The 26,387-nt window shown below is 40.6% G+C and overlaps 2 protein-coding genes across 3 annotated transcripts; one reads left to right on the forward strand and one right to left on the reverse strand.

Moving 5' to 3' along the window:
* The first annotated feature begins 734 nt into the window (after positions 1–734).
* LOC106650505 (gamma-aminobutyric acid receptor subunit beta-like) lies at positions 735–26,043 on the forward strand. 2 transcript variants are annotated; one of them, XM_014368534.2, is made up of 10 exons: positions 735–1,055; positions 2,803–3,190; positions 4,158–4,270; positions 5,751–5,818; positions 8,861–9,006; positions 16,522–16,679; positions 17,764–18,048; positions 19,021–19,254; positions 20,431–20,753; positions 20,812–26,043. In XM_014368534.2, exons 2-10 carry the CDS (start codon positions 3,087–3,089, stop codon positions 20,965–20,967), a joined length of 1,587 nt encoding a protein of 528 aa, XP_014224020.1. In that variant the 5' UTR covers positions 735–1,055; positions 2,803–3,086; the 3' UTR covers positions 20,968–26,043. The 2 variants fall into 2 exon arrangements, with proteins under 2 accessions (XP_014224020.1, XP_023318141.1); XM_023462373.1 differs by having other exon boundaries at positions 4,161–4,270.
* Positions 13,484–15,479, reverse strand: LOC111694392 (zinc finger protein OZF-like). The gene is made up of 2 exons (XM_023462372.1): positions 15,280–15,479; positions 13,484–15,208 (listed from the first exon to the last, which is right to left on the reverse strand). The coding sequence occupies exons 1-2, from the start codon at positions 15,303–15,305 to the stop codon at positions 13,588–13,590; spliced, it is 1,647 nt and encodes a 548-aa protein (XP_023318140.1). The 5' UTR covers positions 15,306–15,479; the 3' UTR covers positions 13,484–13,587.
* Positions 26,044–26,387: the final 344 nt, after the last annotated feature.

Raw genomic sequence — 26,387 nt, forward strand, 5'->3', positions numbered from 1 at the left:
TGACCGAGATCCTGCGGCCGTCCGAACGCTCGCTGAGTCGTTTCCCTCGCGACTGCCTATCTACCCGCTACTACCACTGCTATACCAGCAGTACTAGAAGACATTTCGAGCCGTGCGCGCCGTCGCGTGCTGCAGCCGCAGCCGCCGACGCGCATCTATATACGTTCTCTATATCCCACTGGGTACGTATACCGTTATATACTAGCTAGTAGGTAGGTAGGTAGGTAGGTACTGGTGCTGGTAGAGTCAGTAGGCTAGAGCGCGGAGCGAAGCGGCGCGCGCGCGCAAGCGACAAATTAGTACCTCATAGCCCGCGCTCTCGAGTCTCGAGTCGGTGTGCGCGAGTGTTGCAGCAAAGCGACTGGTCCATGCGCGCCTGCCTGCCTGCCTCGGCTATTGCGCTCTTCTATCGCCAGCCAGTCTGCCTGCGCCAGCTGACGACGGAGCCTTTATATACTCTCGTACACGTTAACCCAGTGTGTGATCTCTCTCTCTCTCTCTCGCTATTTGTCGCTCCTCGTCGCGCGCGCCTCTGGCCCCGATGACCGACGACGGAACGAGAACAAGACGAAGAAGAAGCGATCTCGACTTCGACTCCTAGTGCTTGCACCGACGATTCTACAGCGTCTACTTGAAAATACTCCAGCTTGGCCTCTCTTCGTCTTCCTGCCTCCTTTACTTTTTTCCTTTCTTTTATTTTTCTCGTCCCCCCTTCACCCCTCCCCCCCCCCCTTTTTAACCCCCTTCCCCTTCCCTTTCTCCTTGTTTTTTTGGACCCGCGCTTGATTCGTAAACGACCATGTGTCAAGAACAAACCACCAAACGTATGAGTGACAATAACAACAACAGCAACAACGAAGACGACGACGATGGAGAAAATTTCAGTGGTGCATACCACTGCTGCTGCTGCTGCTGCTGCTGCTGCTGTTGCAGCAATCGCGTATCCTGCCACTCGTGCCGTTGCTGCCGCTGCTGCTGCTACTCCACGAGCGATTGCTACCATGAGTTGCTCATCGATCTCGAGAATAATCGCCAACGCCTTCAGCTGATCACTGGTGAGTCGCACGATCATCAGTTTATTAAAGATGTATTATTCGAAGACGCAAATTATAATCGGCTTTTTCGTGCTCGTTGCAAAAACAACTCGCCCGATACTATAACGCTCACGACAGAAAACCGCACACGTATAACGGTCGCGCACTCGAGACTCGAGATGAAACGAGGTCAGTTCTCTGTGCGTGTATGGCCTATTGACTCCGAATTTCAATCAATTATATACCTGAGCTACAATATAGGCACTTGTTTTATTTTAAAAAAAAGCACACTAATTTGCACCCTCGCGCTCTTTCGATTATTTTCTGTGTGTACTTGGACTATAACGAATTTCAACGACAGGTATACGTGCGGATTCGAATTTTCGCAATGATCCAATCTCTCTCTCTCTCTTTTCCGCCGTTTTCCACTCCACGTCGAGCAGCTCCTGAACAGCAGCATCGCAGTTCGACTTGTTAACGCATCGATAGACTCGCTCGGTTTAATGACATCTCGCGATGCATCGGCAAAAATCAAAAGTCACGAAATACACACAGAGCGAGAGAGATACAAAGCTCCCCCACCTACCGTCGAGTTTCATCAATTATATTTATGTGTACATAAAATCCAATTAGTCAATTATCGGACGATCGAGTAGTAATAAGTTGCGCGTGAATATATGCGGAACGAGGCACTTTTTTCCATGAAGGGGATTTTCTCATTTATATTGAGATTCATCGGGCAGTAAACCTACCCTCTATCCTTTGAACTTCCAAAAATATATATTAATAATAATAATAATAATGATAACAGCTTCCCTGACATATTGAAAACTCCTCGGTATCGTCATGTTTCGATCGATTGATTTCGTTCACGCAACGGACCTTTCCGCGCGCATACACGCACGCATTCCAACGGCTAAATGAAATATGGAGGGGGCGGGGAAGGAGGGGGTTAAAAGAGGAGCTGCCGAGCGTAACATGTATACAACACGTATACGTGCGTACATATTGTGCTTCGTGTATTTCGTATTAGTGCGTGTGCTACGACGAGTAATGCAGTCGACGGCACGAAGCTGTGATTGCCTTCGATTATTACCATAGGTATAGCTTCTCGCAATCAATGAGCGAACGTGATCTCTGCACTGAACCCAGTGTTGTCAGGTTTTTTTTTGTCGTTGGTCTTGCAGAATGTTTACTTTTATTTCGATTTATTTACATTTTACTTTCTTTTCATTTTTATCATTTTTTCGACGCTATCACTGTGTGTGCGCGCGTGTCGTGTACTGATTTTCTCGGGGGGAAAGAAGAAAAAGCAGAAAAAAAATCTTACACCAAACTTTGCGGTTATTTTCTTGTTCTTTATATTTCCCCTCGATTCAAAATATACCTCGGAGCTTTCCACTTGGCAATGCACTTTTTCTTCAAGCCGGATCATCTTCTCTTTCTCTCTCTCTCTCTCACTCTCGGAATCGGAGCATAAAAATAAACTGTTCGCACTCGTGTGCGTTTCGTGCTGTACACTTATATACATATAGATATGTATATCAAATCCAACAATAAATATCGATCGCTCGGAAACTGTTTTGCTCTCCAACATGTTTACTACTACTGAAAAATTAATAAAACGTGCTCGAGAGCGTGTAATATAAACAAAAGAAGAGTAAGAAAAAAAAAGAGGAAGAAGAAAGTGTCCAAGTTACGCGGGTACACGACGTCGAAGAAAATATAAAGTATATATACGCGGGGTAATAATAATTTTATTGCGCAGTGCTGCTACGAGATGCTGCCGACTGGTTATCAGAGACGTCGTCGTCACCAGGCCTCGGGGCCATCGTCGCTGCTGCTAGTAGCGGAATCGTCAGCTGCGGAAAAGAGCTTAATACTAGCCAGGGTCGTCCACAGGCGGCAGGCCGCCCTCGTCAGCCGGCCTTGATCCAGATCTGTTGACTGGCGCCGCCCGCGCCACTCCAGAGCGTCGTCGACGACGGCTGATCGTTCAGCGGTCGATTGTACATACTACATGTAATATAAGTAAAGAGGCCGAAGACAGCCATGCCGACGACAACGACGAGGAGGCCCGCGACGCCAGGCCCGATCGCTGCCGTACTCGTGCTGCTCGTCTTCTTGACGGCCAACACTTCGAATCGAGCCTCTTGGTAAGTCATACGTCTGTATACTGCCAACTATAAAGTAAAAAAGAAAAATCGGCCACGCGAGGGCCGAATAAAAATTGTATTTTACGTTGCTGCGATGCGGTAAAATCGAGGACTCGAAATGGTTCCTCTGGTCTCGTGTGCAGGAAATTGCGAATCGGTTGTAGAACTCCCCGTAAACCATCGAATTCGCCGCCGAGATTAATACATAAAGCGCGTATGTGTACGTATACGACACGCTGCTGGCCGCTGACGCGAGCTCGCGCGCATCGCTGCGCACGTATCGGGCGTATCATCCGTGCCGGACTTTATGGGCGCGCATATATGTATCTCCAAAACTATATAATACATCCCCGCATTTGCAACTATTTACATATTATTACATCGTCGGTGCACGACTGCGCGCGAGCTCGCGTCAACTTTTTGCCCGTGTTGACTTTCTGTTTTGATTTCCTCGGGCGCAGTGTGCAGCAAATATATCACGAGTTTCGCCGTATAATAATGTATATACGTCGAGCCAGTAAAATTATATTCAACTCGTTGACGTGCTTATATATATACACTATACTACTGTAGGTATACTCGCGTGCACCCGCGCCCCAATAGGGCGCTAAAAACAGCCATCAATTATCGAGATCGATTAATTTACTCCCGGCACGTTGAACTCGATAATTTGCCGGCTATCGCAATTACAAGCTGTAACTCGCGCAGACCAACTACTACTACCACTACTACTACTACTACTACTATTACACGTATATCTACGCGAAGAGGAGAAAAAAATTACTTACCCCAAAGCGGAGCAAATTGTCGCTCGCGATTTTCTCTCTCCCTCGCATTGTATCAACTCGAAGCTAAGACGCATTTTAAAATTCATTATAATAGAATATGCTCTTAATAAGAGATGTCTGTGGAAATTTGAATAATAAGTGGACATATGTTTCTGCGTTGACTTGTTGGCTTGGAGCAGCAGCTATTTTCACAGCGGCTCGACGGAGGTGTCGGACAGACTCGCGAACGTGACGCAAACGATTTCGAGGATCCTCGACGGCTACGACATTCGGCTGAGGCCGAATTTTGGCGGTGAGTCATTTTACTTTTTGCTATATAATCATGCTATATCTTTTATTTTCCTCACCACCACTCTGTCGTGATTTTTCATGAAGAACGCGAAAGTTGCATTATGCTCTTTACCATCTGTACTCTATCTGCGGAGCTTTTCTCGATGCGCGTACAAAGCGAGCGAGCAGTGCAGCAGAGCACACATCATATAGCAACAGCGGCCTATACATGTAATAAACTCGAGTCGTCGATAATCGAATCAATGAGGCTATTACGTCGCTGCTGCAAACATTTCGTATTATCGGTTCGAGTCTCTCTCTCGGCTCGACTCGGCTCGCGTGGGCTCGTGCATCTTACGAGTAAATATAGTACACGAGTATCACCGAGCGAGCCTGTCGATACTATTTTTATATTCCGCCTATGATATGTATATCTCGCCCAACTTGTCGTGTGGTGGAGCGATGCCGTGTATATTGGCTCGCCGCGATCTTTGCGGAATTGATAATGTATTTTATCGAGAGAATCAAAGCGAGCGACGATTAGGAGCTGTGTGTGTGTGTGTGTGTGTGTATGTGCATCGACGCGAGTTTCCAATTTTCGGCCAAGGCGATGAATCGACGCGCGCTATAATGATTATGTAATTCGGATACAGTCAATCGGCCGAAAAGCTTTTTACGCGCGATCAGGGTGCCCAAGAGCGATCGTCATTAAATATAGAGCGGCGAGATTATATAGAACCACACACGAATTAGCGGCTGCGGAAAACGGAAAACGGAAAACCTTCGTTTTTTCCCCCTTCCAAGCTCGCACAGCGCGAAGAGGGCGATTTTTTAATAGGATATTCAAATAGTCGACGCGGCGTGGCGGTGGTGGTCGAGTAGAACTCGGCCGCTAGCTCCGCTGCTACGATCATTTGCGCTTTTATAATTGGAACGAGCCAAGCCGACTGATGAATACATGCATACGTTTACCATCGAGGTATTAAGTGGACGTTGATAGTCCACGGCATCCGTTTTATACGCTCACACAAACACACATACACACACACTCACTCACTCACTCACTAGGCTTTAGACGTTTTTAATATTTCGACCGGTGCAGTACAGACACGGAGTAAAGGAGAGAGGAGTATACGTGAAGGAGGAGGAATAAAATTCAACTCTCTATTCAGAGATGTATACAATGCTTTGCGCAGCCAGCCGTAAATACGGATGTCGAGTTGCTGCTGCAGCTGCTGTTACTGTATCTCGGGGATTTTTATATGCCTTGGCTTTACCTAACCGAGCAAACGTACACAGTACGACTTTTACTTTTTTAAGGGTCAGGAGGAAGAGAAAATTTTCCACGGGAGTTGATGATTTTGCGCGCGGAATGAGTATCGATTTTGCTTCTGGTAAAATGTTTCCAATTTTAATTTAAAAAAAAATATTATATAGTGCATTAGGATGATGAAAAAGAAAAAAATGTGAGATAGCTTATTCGAAATTCATGCTGTTTATAGGTGAACCTTTGTTCGTCGAAATGGATCTGACGATAGCGAGTTTCGATGCCATCTCCGAAGTTAATATGGTAAGTTTATTTCGCAATTTTTGTAAATATTTTATTGCGCTACATCTCTCTCAAACTTGAGCGAAAAAAGTACAATTTCAAACCCCCTTTAAATTTTAAGCAGATTTTATGTAAAGTCGAAATTACGACGACCAATACTGAATTTTATTTAAGGTATTTTTTTTACATGAAATCTTTGCAGACAATTCATGCATCAAGATTGATTAATTTTTTTACATAAACTGCTCGAAAAATGTAGAAAAATACAATTTTGCGCATCCATTATTTTTAATGCAAAAGTGAACCAAAAATATTTAATTTTACACTCGAGTTTAAACATTTTTATTGCAAAGTAATATCTCAATACTGATTTAGCTTTTGCGTTAATTGTATAAAAAAAGTCATAAAAACTAAATCATATTTACTCCCAGCAGTCACCACTACATGGCGAGTATCTTTATATTGACAAATCTGCAAACGGCTATTAAAGCGTAGCTTAGAAAACTTTATTGCGTTAAGAAACATTACATGATTTTTATACGATTTATAAAAAAACTTCAAATTTAATCTGAATCTCATTAATTTTATCGTTCTCACATGAAATCGAGTTATTTTACGTGAAGAAAAAATTCTTCCTTTACTTTTACATTAATTAAAATGTAAATACTTTCAATAGTACAGTCAATTATTGTACTTTTCAAAAAAAGAAGCACGTCGCTCTCGTTGAGCTAAAATTATTCAAAGCAATGAAATTATTAAGAGAATATTAAGGAAATGTACACAGAGCAAAAACGAAACATTACTATACTCCCGATCGAGGTTGTTCAAATTCCCTCGTCACCTCGCCATAACCATCGAGGGCTCTCGAGTACAATACTCTTTCGGCCCCTTTCAACGAATCGTTTTATTCTTTTCGAGTGGAAGGAGACTCGGAATAAAAAAAAAACAAAAAAAAAATAAACATCGTGCCTCTTTTCCCCGGATAATCGTGTACGTTTTAAAAGCTCGCCTAGCGGTACATATAAGTTTTGCCGAACGGCACAGAGAAAGTACGTACAAAGCAAAAACGCTGCAAATGGTTGAAGATTTGTTATATACAAACACACACACACACACGCGTGCATATAGGCGAAACGGCATTTCCGGCGGGTAAATTTCGAATTCATATGCGCCTATACATCCTATAAAGCTCGGCTAGCTACTGCACGGATAAATGCGCCTAGAGTGTATAATATAATTCTGCTTGGTAAGCGTGCCGGGGGGATAAAAGTTCCCGCAATTTCCGTATGGTGTAGGAAAAAATAAAAGAAGGCAAGGAAATTCGATGCGAATGTGCGCAAAGCGAAGTACGCAAAAAAAAAATACCGGGCTACGCGTGAGCCAAAGTTCGTTGTTTTTTTTCCTCATTTTTTTCCATTTTTTACTCACCTTTTTTTTGTTGTCTCGCGAAGTGCCATTAAATCCGATAATTGAGATTCGTGGTGCAAAATCGACTTTCGTGCAGTCGGCGGCTGCAGAGGCAGAGGCAGAAGTAGTAAATAGCAGTGGCAGCGTACATATCCACTTGGACATGAAATCGTTTTCGACCCACTTTCTCCATTGGCCGTGAATTCGTATAACTCGCTTTATTAAAAGGCGGGCCAGCAGCAGCAGGCGCATTGCTTGCAGTGCTATATGGTTGGCTGCGATACATATATCTATATCTTCTATATGGAAGCTCCTCTCGCTCTCGACGACTACGCTCGCGTGGCTTCATTTATATAGTATAAGGCAAAGGTGAAAATCAAATAATTTGCTCGCTCGGTCTGTCAATTTGATCCGACGAATGCATATTTTGCCCGAGCCTCGATCTATGTGTGCGTAATTTATTCTTATATTACACGCGTCTTTGTAAAATTGGCCGTGCTAGTTTGTATGTACGCAAGCACAGCGATAAGAAAAAAGCATGCGCGCGCGAATGCATAATTCATGAATTCGTGGCGCGTCAAGCTGTCGTAGCAGCGATCGTAACGATGTTTTCAATTTTGCTCTCTCTCTCTCTCTCGCGCTCGCGCTCGCACTCGACTAATTGTGTTTCTCAGCCGCGAGTCGCGTGCTATTCTCATGACTCGTTCGTCGCGCGCAGTTAAATTTCTCATGCAAAATCATCGTTTATGCTCGGTAAAATATTGCTAAGCTATATCCACATCGTGCATACATAAGCAAACTGTGATAGCCAACAGATTCGGTGCGATCTTCCATAATATGCTTTATCGCTCGGGTTCTGTACGTATAGTTTGGCACGAGATCAATCAATAAGATGGCAAAAACTCGAGTTTCCACACACGGTACTACGTCGCATTATTACTCGTTTATGCTATACCGTTTATTTATCGAGCACACCTAATATTACCAAGAGCCTCGAGGCGTAGTCGGTCGGCATTGTACACACACATACTCTTACACACGTACACATCGGTTTCGGTTGCGATAATAAAGCTTCGTGTGGCTGCTTTCGATTCACTGAGTTTAGGGCCGTGCCTTGGAAGAAATTGCAAGATAAGAGCCCCCGCCACTGCCGCGCTTTGCGTCAGACGATTTCGACGAGACGTTCATCGACTTCGAAATATTTCATCTGTCGTGTCAGGCACGCAATAATACGTAACATCTGATCGATGCGCCAGCCTTATCTAAGGTTTTTCGTGTGCACATCATCGAATCGTTTATATCGTGTGTATACCCCAAAATGACAAGCTCATCAGTCGTGCAAAGGGACGCCACGGGAGTAGCTTCGTGAAAACGACGCACCGCAAGACCTTATATGCAATATCACTTGGGAATTCTGAATGTCCAAAAGTTTGCGACAAGACGTCGCTGAACTCTTACCGAGTTTGGGATGCGCTGGTCTATTAGCTTATGCGAGCGAGCTACATATAGCGTTATAACGTAACGAAGCTATCCCTTTGTGACAGTCAACTTTTGAATTATGTACCGAAAAAGGAGACTCGTGCGACTGAATAAGTCATACACAAGCAGAAGTGATATAAAAAGTATTTATTCATTCTGTGTGGTTTATCCTGTCAGGACTACACGATCACGATGTACCTCAATCAATACTGGACGGACGAGAGGCTGTCGTTTTCGCACGAGAAGGACGTGCTCACCCTGAGTGGTGACTTTGCCGAGAAGATATGGGTGCCGGACACCTTTTTCGCCAACGACAAGCACAGGTAAGATTGAATTCATACTATTATATACTGTATATTATATATTATATACGATGTACATACTCGATCGTGTACATCGTCGAATGAATAAGAAAATCGTTGCGACATTACAAGCTCAAATGATTCGCAAAGAAAAAAGGGGAAGGAGAAAAAAAATAGAAAAACGATTTTTTCGATGGGCAACGACGCGATTTCAGCTCGTTATGCACGCGTCGTTTCGCTCGGATGCCGGGTATATTACGCCTATACAGCGAGTCGATCTTTCGTGTATTATTATATACAGATGTGTGTACATCGCAAGTTGGGAGCTTTTTTCTTTCTCTACTTCTCCTTGTGTGCAGCCGCCATCTCCTTATTCGCCTCTCGCTCTCCTTCTCTCGACGCAAGCTTTCTTAAATCGAACGATCTATACATATAAGGAGTCGCGAGTTTCATCTTAACGGTTCACCTTGCCCTAGCTCTATAGCTGCAAGCACATGTATACAGCAACAGCGGTATATAGAGCAGCAGCAGCAGCAGCAGCAGCAGCAGCAGCAGCAGTCGAAAAGAATCAATTCGTTTTTTGCCCTCTTGAAGAAATTTCTTCGCTGCACTAAGGGAGGAAAAAATGTGGGATAAGCGGAGCTTATGTAAAACAGTTTGCTGCCTCGCTCTTTCTCTGTATATAGCGGGCTCACAGCCACATACACGTGCATGCGAGACGTAGTGTATTGTGTACCGTGTGTTTGCGGTCCGCATATATGTACGTGAATCCAACGCCAATATATGTGTGTGTGTGTGTGTACGTGTGTAGCAAATTTGCGCTCGCGCGAGCGCAGCTGCTGTGCGGCGGCTGCTCGCATATACACGCGCGCACGAGCGAGCGATGAGAATGTAAGTAAGTATTGCACGCGGAGAGGGTCCTCTCCCGGCACCCTGACCTCATTTTTTTTCTTCTCTCTCTCTCGATACGTATACCTGTATACAGCGACGTATACATATGACGACAAAACACTGGCAATATATTCAACACCAGCAGCGAGTTTAAATACGTGCACGAGTAAGGTTCAAATATATATAGACAGGGAGCAGCTCCATTTCCCGTCGATATATCTACACACGTATATATTGGAGCTAGGCTATGCTCTGCTGTATTGCTGCTGCTGCTGTGTATCCAGTGTGATGACTTTGTCTGCATGACAGGTTCCGCCTGTACAGCCAAAACTTGCGAGAGCAAATGTGTACACATACGTATAAGCCTTATCCGCGAGCGCTTGCACATACATGTACACGCCTACACGCATTTATTTTATTTCGCTCAATGGAATGTTTCTCGATCGAGCGCGCGTATTGTTATCTCCACGCGAATCTTCAGCTATTTTTTCGTTTGGTTTTTTTTTTATTTATTGATTTTTTTTGTTTGTTTGGCTTCGCGGTCGCTCGCTCGTATGATTTTTTAATTGGATATTCGTCGATGAGTGTCTTTCGCCACGTTCACCCACTACAGCTCGTCTAATTCCGAGGACCGTGATAGCTTTTCATTGTTTTTCTACGTTATGACGTTTGACGATTGTTTTCAACGATTGTTTTTGATTAAATGAAGAATTACGTTATCGATCGAAATCTGTGCTCTAGTAGAAAATCTCAAAATTAATTGTAGCTCAATGACCAAAATATGACCATTAAAATTTTTTTTAAATATATTACCATCAATCGGCTTCTTTTTGCCGATTTTTCTGTTCAAATTAAATGTTAGAATTATTCAGCACTGTTTAAAGGATCTAATTAAGTTACAATTTTATTTGTTCAATTATAAAATTCAGAGATGTTTTTAACCACTTTAATTACTATAATATAATTTCATGCCTCCACCGCTAGATGGCAAGTACCTCTATCTATAAATCTGCAAGTGGCAAAGTGAAAATAATTGTACAAGAAAGTCAGTTAAAAATATATTCATACATGTGAATCATTAACATGTGCTGTTTTATGTACATACGAGTTGACTCTTTCTAAAAATGACAATCTTCGAGTAACCTTTTTTCATTTTTAATATTCAAAGTTGTGCATGTGCATTTCTAACTGCACCAACAATTTTCTCGATAGTTGTTGTTTTTAACCACGTGATTTTTTTTTCTTAAGTATTAAAATTGTATAATAACGACAAAACCACAATAAAAAAATCTTGCAACTCATGAGAAACATTTGGGATCAACTTTCGCGTTTATTTACTAATGCAGATATCAGATCACGAATTTTTAAAAAAACTTTTGTAGATTTTCAATCTACGAGAAAAAATTACAAAAAAAAATTTTACCAAAATGTCCACGACAAAATTCAGAAAATCTAATTCCATTGATTCGCGTGTACTTTGACAAATGAATAAATAAATTTTGACCGGCAATTCGTCTTATTTGACACAATACGAAAGTGCAATTTGTCGCTCGAGAATCGACTTGCGGCTTGGTATCTTATATCTCGAATGTTCAGTCTGTGCATATACATCCTTATGATATACCTATACTTTAATGGTTTCATTTATCGAAGTCTCTTTGGCTCGAAAATCAATAATAGCAGGCTTTGCGTCGCGCGCGCGAGCAGAGTCCTGTCCTAGCTGGAAAAGTTTTACATCCGTCTACCGTGAATCTATAAATTCATTCGGCGGCCAAGCTGCATGAATTATCAACGAGCATCTTCTCAATCTGAGTTAGTAACTTTTGTGCTTTCACGCTCGATCAAGATATCGATATATGGGAAAAATCTCTGTTAATACATAACCAAGGAGCTTCCTTTTGCAAACATTATTATTATTTCTATGATTAAGGATGAATTCCAATAAAATAAATAATATGATAAATATTTAAGAGCAACATTTCAAAACATAATAAGAGAACGATATTTTACAACAAAAGTTTCACGACAAAAGTATTCTAAAACTTATAGCTTTTAAATATTTTGAAACTGGGAAAAATGGCGATGAACGGTTCCAATAAAAAAAACTTTTCCACATTCAGGCGCCCGAAAATGAATTTTTCGTGCCACTGCGCAAAGCATACCTTGTAGAAATCATTAGCATATACTGACCAGTTTATGCTTCAGTTAAGTCGAACTGGTCAGCTACTGCATAACTTCGCCATAAACCTTGCTAAAAACGAGATGGCAATAGCGCTCAGACTGGTCAAAAACTGCTTAATTTTGATGGTGTTTTTCGTCATTCAAATGGTTAAAAACTTCTCAAGTCCGTGTTCGGTCGTCAGCTTGCTGGGACCAATTATTTATATTCTACCTAATCTCTCTCACTTATACTTTTTTGTAAACATGCAGAAAATGTTCGAGATATTTTTGAGCATCTTGCACGAAAAATTTTATGCTTACTTAGTATTTTTCTTTATTAAAATTTCTGTAGAACTCAGATTTATCTTTTTAATAAAATTTTTGTTCATTTACTTGATTTGAAAGGAGACAATTCGTCTATATTAATAGTATATTACTGCCCTAGGGCGCGAAAAACAGAAAAGTCCCAGAGTACGTGTAATTAGTGGCCGAGGCGAAGCCGAGGCCGATAAACACGTGCTCTGGGGCTTTCTTTTTTCGCGGCATAGGCCTGTATACTATTTTTCATACATAGTGGCCAGAAAATAGCTCTTCTCGTTTTGCGCAGCGGCCGAGAAGTAGTCACTTTCTGGCCGCTGGTATGAAATAGTGATTTAAATAATTGAATTGCGTAAGTAGGAATAACGAGAGATTCAAGAAATTCGTATGTACGTGAATTCGCTGTCAATACCATCAGCAATACTGATGTCAATGAAGATTTCAATATTTTTTGACGTTTTTAAAAATGTTTTTGAAAATTTCCATTTTTTCATCAACGTTTCTAATGTTTGCTATTCTCTTATATTTCCGTTTTATACTCGTGATATAATTGTATCTTGTACGGGATATAACATTCTTTGTTTATGTTTACTATTTAACCTAAAAATTCGATTTTGCCTTGATCATTTTCAATAGCCAGTTTCTGACTATTATAAAGGCTAATAATGCTCAGTTGTACTGACTAGTTTCAATGGTGATCTGAGTATTTCAAATGCTTAATTTTTTTACCGCGGCAAGGACAGTTTGTTATCGCCCTATAGGTTCTCTTTCGATCATTCCATACAAAATAATATTGCTTACATCGGATGGGCTGACTACTTACTGAGCTTTTTCTATCGGCCTATTATGCTGATTATAAATCTTCGCTTATACGATAATTAGTTTGAAATTCGGTAAACGAAGCTTAAATATAGTTTCGAGGTGAGGATTATCTGGCATAACGATAGCTAGGGAGTAGGTACTTAAGAAATATTGTTTGTATTTTAGTTTATGTAAAAGAGATAAGCAAGAAAAAATTCAGAAACAAAATGAATTACAGTTTGAAATACTTTATTATTCTTGACGAAATTGAAGGATATTTAAGTGTACAATTTTCTAAAATTTTATTCAATTATGTACTGTCTTAATGTTTTTGAGGCGATCATTTAATTCAAATAAATAGTGAAAAATTTCACACTCGAAATATTCGCTTTAATAATGTAATATTAGATTTAAAATTTTTGTCTAAATGATTTATTTTACGGAAGGTTTACGACGAAGATGTACTGAACTTAGATGCCTTTCGAGGCCACTCGTGCGGCTAAATGATTTGTGGCAAATGTCACATTCAAAGGGTTTAGTACGATTATGAATTGCCTGAACGTGTCGTGCGAGGGTACCTCTTTCTCCGAATGATTTTGGACAAATTTTACACTTAAAGGGTTTTTCCTGATTATGTACTGTACTTACGTGAATTTTAAATACTCTTGCGAATCCAAATGATTTGTGGCAAATGTCACATTCAAAGGGTTTGCTACCGGCATGTACTACATCTTTGTGAGTTTGGAGATAAGTTTTTATTTTAAATGATTTGAGACAAATGTCACACTCGAACCGCTCTCTACGATTATGTGCATAATTAATGTGATCTTTGAGAGCATCCTTGCGGCCAAATAATTTATGACAAATCTCACATTTGAAGGGTTTGTAACCAGTGTGTGCTGTCTTGGCGTGAGTTGCGAAACGTCGCTGAGACCAAAATGACTCGTGACATATGTCACATTCAAAGGATTTTTTACCATCGTGTATTGACATTATGTGATCTTTGAGGCGATTTTTGTATGCAAATGATTTGGGACATAACTCGCATTCGAAGGGTTTTACAAGATCATGTACCACGTTTACGTGCCGTTTGAGATGATCTTTTTGTGCAAATGATTTGTGACAAATCTCACATTCGAAGGGTTTGTTACGATCGTGTACTTGCTTTCCGTGTCTACGGAGATCACCTTTTTGTCCAAACCATTTTTTACAAATTTCACATTGGAAGGGTTTGCTGCGATCGTGTACTGTCTTTACGTGCCTATTGAGGTCCCTTTTGAATCCAAAGAATTTGTGACAAATGTCACATTCAAAGGTTTTTTTGCGATCGTGTACTAAATATACATGAGCTTTGAGGTTACCTTTTAGTCCAAATGATTTGTGGCAAATCTTACATTCAAAAGGTTTAATGCTCTTATTTCCTGTACTGATATTTGGTTCCAGACTTACTTCTTCTTTATGAGTTTTTCGATACAAATTATTCTGACGTGATAATTTAGTTCGAGTCTTTTTTTCAAGTATTTTCATCTTCTTGAATTTGTCAAGCTTCAATTGGTATTTTTCTTCAAATTGACAATTATTATCGTAATCAAATCCTTTTTTTATTATAATTACTAAATCTTTATCGATCAAAGAATTAGTCTGAATTTCGTTTTCTATGTTCGTAATAGATTGACTACTTTCATTCTCCGTTTTGCAGATGGTTGTTGGTACGTTCTTCAGCTTTGGCTTAACGCCTTTGCACTCAAATTCTATAAATATTTTTTCATGATCCTCGTCTGTTTGATTTTGATTTTCTATTTTTACAACAGATTGACGACTTTGAGGCTCCGTTTTGCAGATGGTTGTTGATAAATCCTTCAGCTCTGGCTTAACACCTTTGCACTCAAATTCTATGAGTATTTTGTCACCTGACTTATCCTGTTGTGTCACAGTAGTATCTTTCGCGTCTTTTGCCTGAGTTTCCACATTTTTAACTGTGCAAGAGTCCACCGAGTCAAAATTGTGTTCGTCGCCTGCTTCGGGCCATTCGTCGTTCGGCTCTTCCTTCACCCTAAAAATTAAACAAGTTGGATAAAAAAATTACTTCAAAAAATATGATGACACGAACAAAAAAATTAATACCTGAATGTGTCCTCTTTGCTTTCCATCACTCACTTTGTAATATGTATTCACTGACACTAATATGAATTTTCACGATATATACTGAGAAAATACTTGAGGTTAAACGTCGTCACTCGCAATCAACAGTTTTGACGAATTTAGTATGATCACCAGAAAACGTATGTCCACGATAGCGACTGAACGCACACTAGTCGTATGTCAACGAGATCATCCATCGATTTTCATAGCTCCTCGTGGCGATACTTTCACTTTTCCCACCACCGTCGACTGTCTAGCGTCCATACACAGCAATTGTATTCTGTTATGTACGTTTTGGACGTACGAGAACGTTTGAGGTATCGGATTACACGCTGATCGAGCCATGTGGATAAACCACTCACGTATGTACATTGTACAGTGGTCCTAGTACTATATTCACGGCTCCTCGAACGGTAGTCATTGAAATCGTAACCGCTACCAGCTAATCGCCGCGTTAGTGCACAGAGCCGTAGCTAGGCTAACCAATAGCTTTTTTTTATGAAACAAACGAATCTCCTGCATCGCACTATAATGATTTTTCATTTTTTTTTTTTTTTTTCATGAAAAAATTTATTGCTAACAAACCCAAACATGTATTGACACACCGGGTCCGCAAACACACGGACACACATAAATACGTACATTTGTTGGGAATTCAATGTAGTTCAAAATTATGTGAAGCCAAAAAAAGTCGTGCGCTAATGCAGAAACATTTTTTCGACATCAAGGGCTGATGCCCTTGCGAATACAGTCTTGACTTTTCAAAAACCTCAATTTTCAATCAGATCATACATTATTGAAAAGAATGAATATTATCAGATCAGATATAATTTCAAACTCATACAATTATTTTTACTTTGTCACTTGCAGATTTATTGATAAAGGTACTCGCCATCTAGAGGTCGTTGCTTAAAGTATCAACGTATTTAAAGTGGATCAAAACTGCTCTAATTTTTTCAAAACAATTAAATGGTCATTTTTAGATTATTTAAAATGCGCTTAACATCTGTAACATAATTTTAATTGAAAAATTAAAATTTGGCTAAAATTAAGCCAATTGGTGGCTATTGATATTGGCCATTTCTACCAGAAGGGATGAAAATTAATAGTTTGATATTGCTTTGAAATCTGTGGTGGAACAATGATAATTATAAAAATAATATACCAACGTGATTGTAAGATATAAAGAACAACTCAATATGAACGTTTCTTGTCTTATTTCAGTTTTCTTCACGACGTAACGGAACGAAATAAGCTCGTAAGGCTCGCGGGCGATGGCTCCGTTACGTATGGCATGAGGTTTACCACGACCCTCGCCTGCATGATGGATCTGCATTACTACCCGCTCGACTCGCAGAATTGCACCGTCGAGATCGAAAGCTGTAAGTTTGCTCTCTGCCAGTGTGATTGTTATAACAATGACTCATGCAATCATAACTGCGATACTTGCGCGTCTCAGAGCTTTACCCAATCTTTGTTTAGATTATGTGCAATTATTCGAATGCTATGTACTCGCAAAGTGTTCTTTGTCGATAAAGCTACATTCGAGAAGATACGTCTCGTTACGTAATCTATTAGCAATCCAGTAGAAGAAAAAAAAATTCTGTCTTAGCGGAGATAAAGCTCTCGACGAGCGCGGAACATGTGTCTCTCGCATCGTGCGCGCGTGTGTCATATACGTGTAAAATCGTCTTTGTGCACAAGAGTCGAGATAGATGTTGGGTATTATATTTGGAAGGCCAAGCGCGAGTATAGCGAAGCAGAAAGGAGAGAGAGAGAGAGAGAGTAATCCATTCGTATTTCCATTATAATATATGTGTCGAGACTCGAAGGATATAGAACATAGATCCACGGAGTCGTGATAGATCGGATTACCTTCTTGGGGCACAAGCGAAGCTCCGCGCCTTGAATTCGCCCGTTAACCAGACCAATGTAACCATTATAATAATATTAGATCCTCGACTTTGCCGCTACTCTTGCGCGCACCGAGTAATAACGTTTGGGTACCGTAATATCCGCTCTTAATCTTCGGAGGAAGAGAGGAAAAAAATTTCATTTGTTTATAAATTCGAGGGACGTGCCGTATAAGGAAGTTTTTATTTTTTCGTTTTTGTATTCGTTTTTTTTTATACGAGTGTGGGTGCGGATACAACTCGAGGAACTTACAAATGGCCCCGTAATAGCCTCTTGGCTCGCGCACAACGGCACAAAGCTCAAGAAAGCGAGAGGGAGTGAAGAGAAGCTTGTAAATAAAAGCTCCGCCGAGTACTCGCGCGACAGGAAACAAAACATTTAGCTCGAGGAAGGGGTAAAAAAAAGTGAAAGCACTCGCTTACACACTTGCGTATCTATCGTAGCGTCATTGTTTACTTTCGACGGAGAAAAAAACAATGAAAAATCGTCGCGTACTTTTACAGGAGAGATTTTTCTCGACAATCGTTTTACACTCAATGCAATAATTCGCAGACGGCTACACGGTCCTCGACGTGGTGATGGCCTGGAAGGAGACACCGGTACGGGGCGTCAACGAGGCCGAATTGCCGCAATTCACGATAATCGGCTACGAGACGAACGATAGGAAGGAGAAGCTCGCCACCGGCATCTATCAGAGGCTGTCGCTGAGCTTCAAGCTGCAGCGCAACATCGGCTACTTTGTCTTCCAGACCTACCTGCCGAGCATACTCATCGTCATGCTGAGCTGGGTCAGCTTCTGGATCAATCACGAGGCCACCAGTGCTCGGGTCGCGCTCGGTCAGTCCATCGTTATTATTATTCCTTACTATATTTACTTTAGGCGTTACTTTTGTTTTGCCTTTATTCAATGGACACCATTCAGACTTTATACGACGATACGGAAAATGTCGTATGTTTACAGTTCCGACGCGTTTAGAGTACCATTTATAACGACACTTTTCGTGTGCCGCGATGCAAGCAAAGAATTAATAAGAATAACGCTGCCGAAGTTTGAAACGAAACTTTATTTATAATTCGCAAGTTCGACTTGGGTGCGGCATCAAGAATGGCACAATAATTTCATTGAACGGGACATTTTAATGTTTTTCTTCATCTGCGAACAATAACACGTAAGCCTGATTAAATCTTCGCGGCGGCAAAGTTTGCGCGAGTTTTATACTTCGACCAACTGTGTACCAGCATTTATAAATGGGTGGATGGCAAAAGCAATTCGTGTAAAAGTCCTTTAATGCCTCGTTCCCGAGTAAAATTGTCGAAAAAAGAAAGAGAGAAAAAAATTAATATTCTTAGAGACGAGCGAGTATGTTGATTGATTCGTTCGTTTTACAAGCTGCGCACGGAAGCGCTTAATGAAATTTTATTGCTCAATTAAACGATTGCCCATCTCGTATATGTAGAAGCTGGAATTTGTAACGTTCGATTAAATCGATCGTCGGTGCACTCTCGCGAGCAGCGATAACTCACGCGTCTCTTTTGTAAATTTTTAAAGCATCGCTCGTCGTTGTGTGTCACGGTGAAAATCACTCGACGCTCTCGTGGTACTTTACGCCTCGCAGAGAGAGAGAGAGAGAGAGAGAGAAAGAGGCATTATTTACTAAGTTGATACAAGAAAATCCATCAAAGTGTAGCTGGTGCGCGTAAAAGGCATCGATCTATTTCGAGGAGACGCGCGTGAGCAAAAACGGGCGTGTAATATGTTTGGTTGCCTTTTTACCCTTCTTTTTTTTTTTTTTTTTTGTTCACATACAGGCATAACGACGGTGCTGACGATGACGACAATCTCGACCGGGGTGCGAAGCTCTCTGCCACGAATAAGCTACGTGAAAGCCATCGATATCTACCTGGTGATGTGCTTCGTCTTTGTGTTCGCCGCGCTGCTCGAGTACGCGGCTGTTAATTACACCTACTGGGGCGCCCGCGCCAAAAAGAAGAGCAAGAAAAAAGAGACCGAAGAGAAAAAAACCATTTGCTCGTCAAAGACTGGTACGTGCAGCATAAGTTATATACTTGTATATCTGCATGACGCACGGCTTGGAGCACCGACGACGCGCGACACATTATACACAAGCATGGCGACTATATGTATGTGACGGTTTGTGTGTGTGTAAGCGACGAACTGCTAAAGAGCCCGTGATTGAGAGAGAGAGAGAGAGAGAGAGAGAGAGACCCGAGTACCATGGCTCATAGACTGCCGCAAAAAAGAGCGCGCGAGTAAGTAGCAAAGAGTATAAGAGAGACGAGAGGCAACGCGGAAAAAAGACACGCTTCTCTGGGCTAATTGCGCACGCCGAGACGATTGCTGATGCCGCCACTTCCCGCATGAGCAGCTCATATGCATATATCTACGTCTTTCTCCCTCACCTACTCCCAAGGGATATTTTTTTTTCGAACCTGCAAGCCGCAAATTTTCATAGCCTAGACGAAAAAAATATCCAACTATTTTTACCTTTCGAGGATGCCCAGAGGGACTGGCGTTGCCGCTCCGTCTCCAACGACTCCGCTGCTGCACGCGAGACGCAGTTACTTCTTATTGTAAAACTTGTGTAAAGTCGAGACTCCTGAACTGTGCGAGTAGTCTCATTTTCGTAGCAAAAAAATTAACGTTAAATTTTCTGTCTCGCGTGCTAAAAAATTATTCCGACCGATGTGTAATATTTTGATTCGGAAGAGTGAATTTTTACTCGAGACTTCGTCTCCTCCTTTTCCTCTCTTTATTTTTTCTCTATCTTTTTTAAAAGAAAATTCAATTTCGTATAGTTTTTTTTTCTAAATGAGTTGACCGGAGAACAACGAATTTACGAACACACGGAAAATTCTCAATTCGTTTAGCCATTAATTAAAGCAATTGAACCAATAAAAAATCTCGATACAATACAGTATATGTACTGATACAGTGTCTTTGGTTAGGCCCGCGATACGCACGACTAGAGTAATACATACTCGAATCGAATTAGCCGCACGAAGCTTTCAGTCGTCTCGAGCGTACAGCCGAAAGCATAGAACGCTCGAAAGCACTGCAGCAGCCCCGATATCTAACTTCATTATCTCGATCCTGAGCCCGAAACTGCAGCACAAGCTCGATTGTGTATATACGTACAAGTTGCGTCAAGTTATCGTTACGTTGTTATCGTTTTGTCGTCGTTGTGATTCGATCCGCAGGAAGCAAGGCCGGCTCGCCGTTCCCCGGCTCGACAGACGCCGACATAATCGAGCTGCAGGATCTGCGCGTGTCGCCGCTGCCAAGCATCAGGAGTCGCTCGGGCCTGGCGACGTCGAGCAGCGCTGCCGGCACCCCGGGTAGCAGCAGCATGGCCGGCGGTGGTCTGCCGCCCCGCGACCAGATCGAGGCCCACAAGTTCCCGCCGAGTTTTCGCATCTCCAGGCCGCACCACGGCTACCCGACGACGCATCATCACCATCCGCACATGAAGAGCCCGGCAGGCCTGAGATACCGCGGCGCCGCGCGACAGCCCAAACCAAAGGTCACTCGTAATACCTTTTTTTTTCCTTTACATTGGACTTATTTTAATAATTGCGCAGGTGTTGCACGCGATACGTCGAGGGGCGTCCGTCTTGAAGGCCTCGATGCCGAAAATCAAGGACGTCAACGTGATCGACAAGTACTCCCGAGTCATCTTTCCCGTGAGCTTTATGCTCTTCAACGCCGGCTACTGGATCTTCTACGTTTGCGAGTGAAACTTTATTATTTCACTTACGGAACGAACCAAGTACAATTATAAACCAGTGCTCGTCTCAGTGCGACGTACGACCATTATTAAAACTTTATATGGCAAGTGCGTGTGTGCATCTCAGAGAAGTATGTTTAAAAAATAATACAAAAAAAAACTTCGTTATACTTGTTGAACAGAATAATTAGACGAACGCGCGACTTGGTGTGTGATTGTGATATCGACGAAAAAAAAATAAACAACACGACCAAGACTCTCGAAAAGCAAAAAGAAGAAATCGACGTCATCGCGGAGCGTACAGCACGTAACTCGTATTATCATAATCGACGTCGATACGCGTTGCAAGAAACGAGTGTGTGTATCTGTGTATGCGTTTGCGTGAGAAAAAATTTATTACGCTGCTGCGGTCATCCGAATATTATCGGGTGCGCCGTCGCGAGAGAGCCTCGACGTAAGAAAATTGTATAAATTCTGATGGTGTGTGTGTGTGTGTGTGTGTGTCGTCGAACTCGTCGCGTACATAAATCACTTGCTTGATAAAAAATTCGGTACACGCACTTATACGATAGCGGCAATATTTCGTTGTGTTTTTTTTTTGTAGTATTCGATTTGATGTGTAGTTCATTGGTCCTTCCTACATTGGGTCTGAGTGCAGTTTCTTTTTAACTTTAGAGGAGTTTGGCGTATAAGCTATTCTCAGAGGCCAGTTCAAAGTAACGCTGTCTTTAATTTAGTAAATGGTACGAACGCCAACGTTTTCAATGATTTAATGCTCCATGAAATTGCTCGTGACAAATTGCTTCAGAAATTCCTTGTGGAAAGTGAAAATATGTAGTTGCAATGTATTTAAGGTGTCAAAAACTTAAAAAAAAAAGCCCTTTTTTATTTTTCAAGTGAAGCTTACCACTTGTGATACATATAAATACCTTTATTCCTTGGAGAATTGAGGGTTTATTTATACCTAAATAGGAGTTTTTAAAATTTTAAATTTTTCACTGAGATGCAACTCTTTTCTAGCTTTACTCGTGTTAGTTTCGTACTAACTTTTTTCTTTTTTTGTGTCTTCTGGCGCATTAAGTTTTTCAAAAATGTTTAAGTGTATTGTAACGTTCAAAGAAAATTAACTTATCTACGGTGTCGAAGATGTTTACACTTTTTCGTGAAGAAATTCAAAAAAGAAATGAGTAATTGTTTTCAAAACCTTGTTCTTACTTATATCATTACTTTCACGTTGCTTCTTGCAGATTTACAAATAACGGTACTCGCCATCTAGTGGTGGTGACTAGCTTTAATTGCGATTGAATTTTCATAATTTTTTGCACAACCAACATAGCTGAAGAATTCATATAAAAGTACTTTAAATAAAATTCAGTTTCGTTTTCTATAATTTTCATGTCTAATTTAACATTAAAGCTGCATTAAGTTAAAGAATTTTTTCAACACTGTATCATTATGGAATTATATTATAGAATTTGAAAAATTTCATGAGCAGCGGAACAACGAGTAAAAATGTAATAAGAATCGAGTTTAAGGCATATTATAAGCCCTTAAAGTTTCATCTAGCATTCTATACCGCGTGGGGGCTCGAACCGAGATAAGATAAATTCAACAGTAAACAGATTACGCAAACGCTTTTAAAGACGTATTATTATTTCAACCAGTTGTATAATGTGTGTCAAGATTATTGAAAAATTTCGAGGATCTAATACGAGAAGCTGAAAAAATTATTACGAGTGATAATGAGAAAAATGCAAAAAATTCTACTATCGAAAGAAACAGCACTTTTTTTATCATATCCTGTACATATAAGACAATGCAAAAGCTGCCAAATGACGAAGAGAGGTTCGCATCGTGTGCGACACATTTATGCAATGTTAATAATTTCATAAATGTCACCGAAAAATACTATATCAGTATAACAAAAACAAATAGCGATAATAATAAGTACTTTCACTTTTAGAAGGAAAAAATTATGGTTTTTTACTTGTAACTAATTACGATCAATTTCAATGAAAATGAAAGAAAGTCAAATTCGAGACCATTTTTAATAATACTCGTCGAGCTAAGAGGTAATCGAAAATGATAAAGCTTCAAGGAGAGTTTGATAGAAAACAAAAAAAAGTTATCAAGGTGAAGGAAAATCGAGTAGAGCCACGCGCGCGTTTCAGCGCACGACGCAACGTGTACGATGCAAGTATATACAGACGCAAAAACTAACGAGGATGCACACGGTGGACAATTAAACGAGATGCTTCCGAAATGAGACGTCGCATAACGAATTATCGCGTCAATTCAAAAGATGCAATAAACTACAAAGATAGTGAATTGCGCGAAAAAACAATTGGATCTTCGTTACGAATGGGTGAAAAAAAAGTAATAATAATAACAATGAATAAAAAACAGAAACAATTTAGAAAATAGATAGCATTAACGATTAATAAATGACGAGGAAGATACGATGTAGTGTGTGTGTGTGTGTGTGTGTGTGTGTGTGAGACGAGTGACAATATATGTTCCTAATCGGGGCCTAGTGACGCATATTATCATACGTATATATATAATATTATATACGAGGCGAAAGAAGGTGGCCCTTACGCAGCCTGAATGTATAGATATGACACGCGCCACTTATACGATAAATAAAAAGTAAACTGCGCGATATTTGCCTCGTGCATATACAATACAAACGACGACAGCAACTGTTCTCCGTTATAAATAGACGAATTAAAATGCAGCTATTAATCCATATTTATATGTATGTGCATTAGATTATATATGAATATGTTTATAAGTATAATAATGATAGTGTTAAGATTATAATATTGTATAGATCGACATCGCACGCGTCCGGTACACGTCGTTGTCCCAATGCAATATGTAAGATTATACGTTATCGGGTCGATATCGAAATACTCAGGGCTAATGCTCGCGCGACAATATCTCGTCCCTGGCGACGCATGTGTCAATGACGCTCGAGCGAACATCGATTTATTCGGTACGACGATGTGTGCGTCGCTGGATATCCACGCGTGTCCAGCGCATCGCACACGTTATTATCCCAAAAAATCTTCCGGTATTATACGCGTGTATGTAAGGTGCAATTGAAATTTGTCAAAAATCGGCATAGAAACGAGCGGCGGCACGCCCGTCTCGATTAAAGTTCCCGATATCTCCAGCCAACTCCAAGCTATAATATCTGCTTATTGATGAGGGTCGCGCGCTTCTCTCTCTCTCTCTCTCTCTCTCTCTTTCTCTCAAGAGCGAGGGAATTCGCACAAAAATATCATCGATATACAATTGTACAATTGCGCGCGACGTGTGTAATACGTTGAAGCTGATCCATCATCGTCGCGGCATCGGCAGATGTTCATTGCACTCTAGTTGATTGGAATTTTCGCGAACAATTACAATCGTGTGTGTGAAGTATATCATCGCTTATTGTACATGCAATTCGTTGGCCGAACGGTTCGTCGGGAGAGATTAGATACACGTAAACAAAGCGATGCACAAAAAATTGCATGATCAATCGGTCGAAAGATGATATACACGATATACGTATGTACGCTTTCTGTATTATATGTAGTAACCCGCCCGAGGCGTGTCGGCACTTAACATCTTCCGAGGAGATGAAACTATTTTACTGGCATTTGATGATTTCTTGGCATTCCGATTCGCGCGTTTTCTCTCTTTCTCTCTCTGTGTTACGCACAAGCAGCGCAAAATCTCGCATTTTGATTGATTATGCCCCGCGCGCTATCGAGTATAGTTGCAGAATTTTCCAAGACGTTTTCCAAGAACAAATTGTTACGAGAGCCGTCACCACAGTTCGCGTTCGATAATCCAATTTATTTATTTATTTAAGCCCGATGAGATTATCCGATGCGCGCGCGCGAGTTCATATTATTTCAAAAAGTAAAAGTGAGACCCGTTCAATAATATATAATCGGGTAAAGTATATCGCTTGAAATACTTTGGCAAAGTCTTCAGAGAAATTGCGATTTCACAGCAATATCTAATGATAACCTCGTTAGATATCGTAGTTAAAGTTTTTTCTCCGCCTTTTTTTTCGTATATACGCGCTGTACACTTTCTCATGCTCTAATTATTTGACCATTTGCCACCATGCTCGCGTATCGGTGCACGCGTAACAAGTTTCAATGTAACGATATTAACGTAGATTTTATTATTTAATGAAAGACGAACTCCTCGAATCGAAGCTGAGCTTTGTACGATTCAACTTTTTTACTCGGTTCGTTCTTTCGTTGCGTCGCGAGCTGTATCGAAAAGAGCAACCTGTTAAAGCGAAAACTCATGAATCGTTTACTTCTTTTTCTAGTCACGTTGGTTATATTGTAAAATAATAAAAAAAAATGAGATCGAATTTATCGATAATAAATCAAAAAGATAATTACCGAGTAGACCAATCGACGTCCCTCATTATAGGAGTTAACATTTCAAGCCCATATTTGCAATTATAGAATGTAAACAGTAAAGATTTATGAATGTTGAAAGTGTGCACTCGAGAGAGTGCACGAAAATTATACCCCATTCGTATTAACAAAGAAAAAATAAATGAGTAATATATTATTATATGCGCGAATTTAGAGAAAGAGATTAAAAAATTACAATACTTAACCTCTTGACGCCTGTCACGCATCATCACGTGCATGAATTGATAACGAATAATTGTCAAAAGTACGTACAAAAACTTAATTATTGTATATCTTCCTAGGTTCAACGATTATTGTGTATCTTTGTAGCGATCCATGATATATGCATAAAAAAATTGTATAAGAATGTCATGATTTATTTTTATTGTGATAATTAATTGAACTCATAAACACTGCGACTTGTATAATATAGAGTTTTAAGGTTCTTATTACAATTGAAAAACGCATTGAGAGGTTAAAAATAAATACATGCAAAAAATTATGAAAATTTCCTGTACATCATCATCTTATTTGACTCGACTATACATTATTTTGCATGCTCTTTATAGCCAGCGAAGCGAAGCATCAATTCGATTGTACAAAAGTTGACATATTTACGCGCGCGCGCGAGCAGAGAGAGGGTTACTTACTGCGTAAATCAACGCTCCGGCAACAATAGGATATATAATCGTACAGTATACACACAAAATGTGCACAGCGTTGGACATTATCGAGTCAGTGATTAGCTCGATGAATGATGATTTCGTTGTTTCCTGCTATTCCACTGCGGCTGCTGCTGCACTTCTTTGGTATGTGCATAATATAGGCACGATAAAAGTAATGCGCTACTTGCATAAATACATACATTCGTATTACGCTGTACAGCATTATATCCAGAGTGCACAGAGTAAATAGAAAAACAAATAAAATATAATAGTAGAAAATAGATATTCGCTGCATACAATTGTTTTGATGTATCACGCAGTTTCAGGTTTTT

Source organism: Trichogramma pretiosum, unplaced genomic scaffold (genome assembly GCF_000599845.2).
Source record: "Trichogramma pretiosum strain Unisexual culture from Peru unplaced genomic scaffold, Tpre_2.0 scaffold3, whole genome shotgun sequence".
Taxonomy (NCBI): Eukaryota; Metazoa; Arthropoda; class Insecta; order Hymenoptera; family Trichogrammatidae; genus Trichogramma; species Trichogramma pretiosum.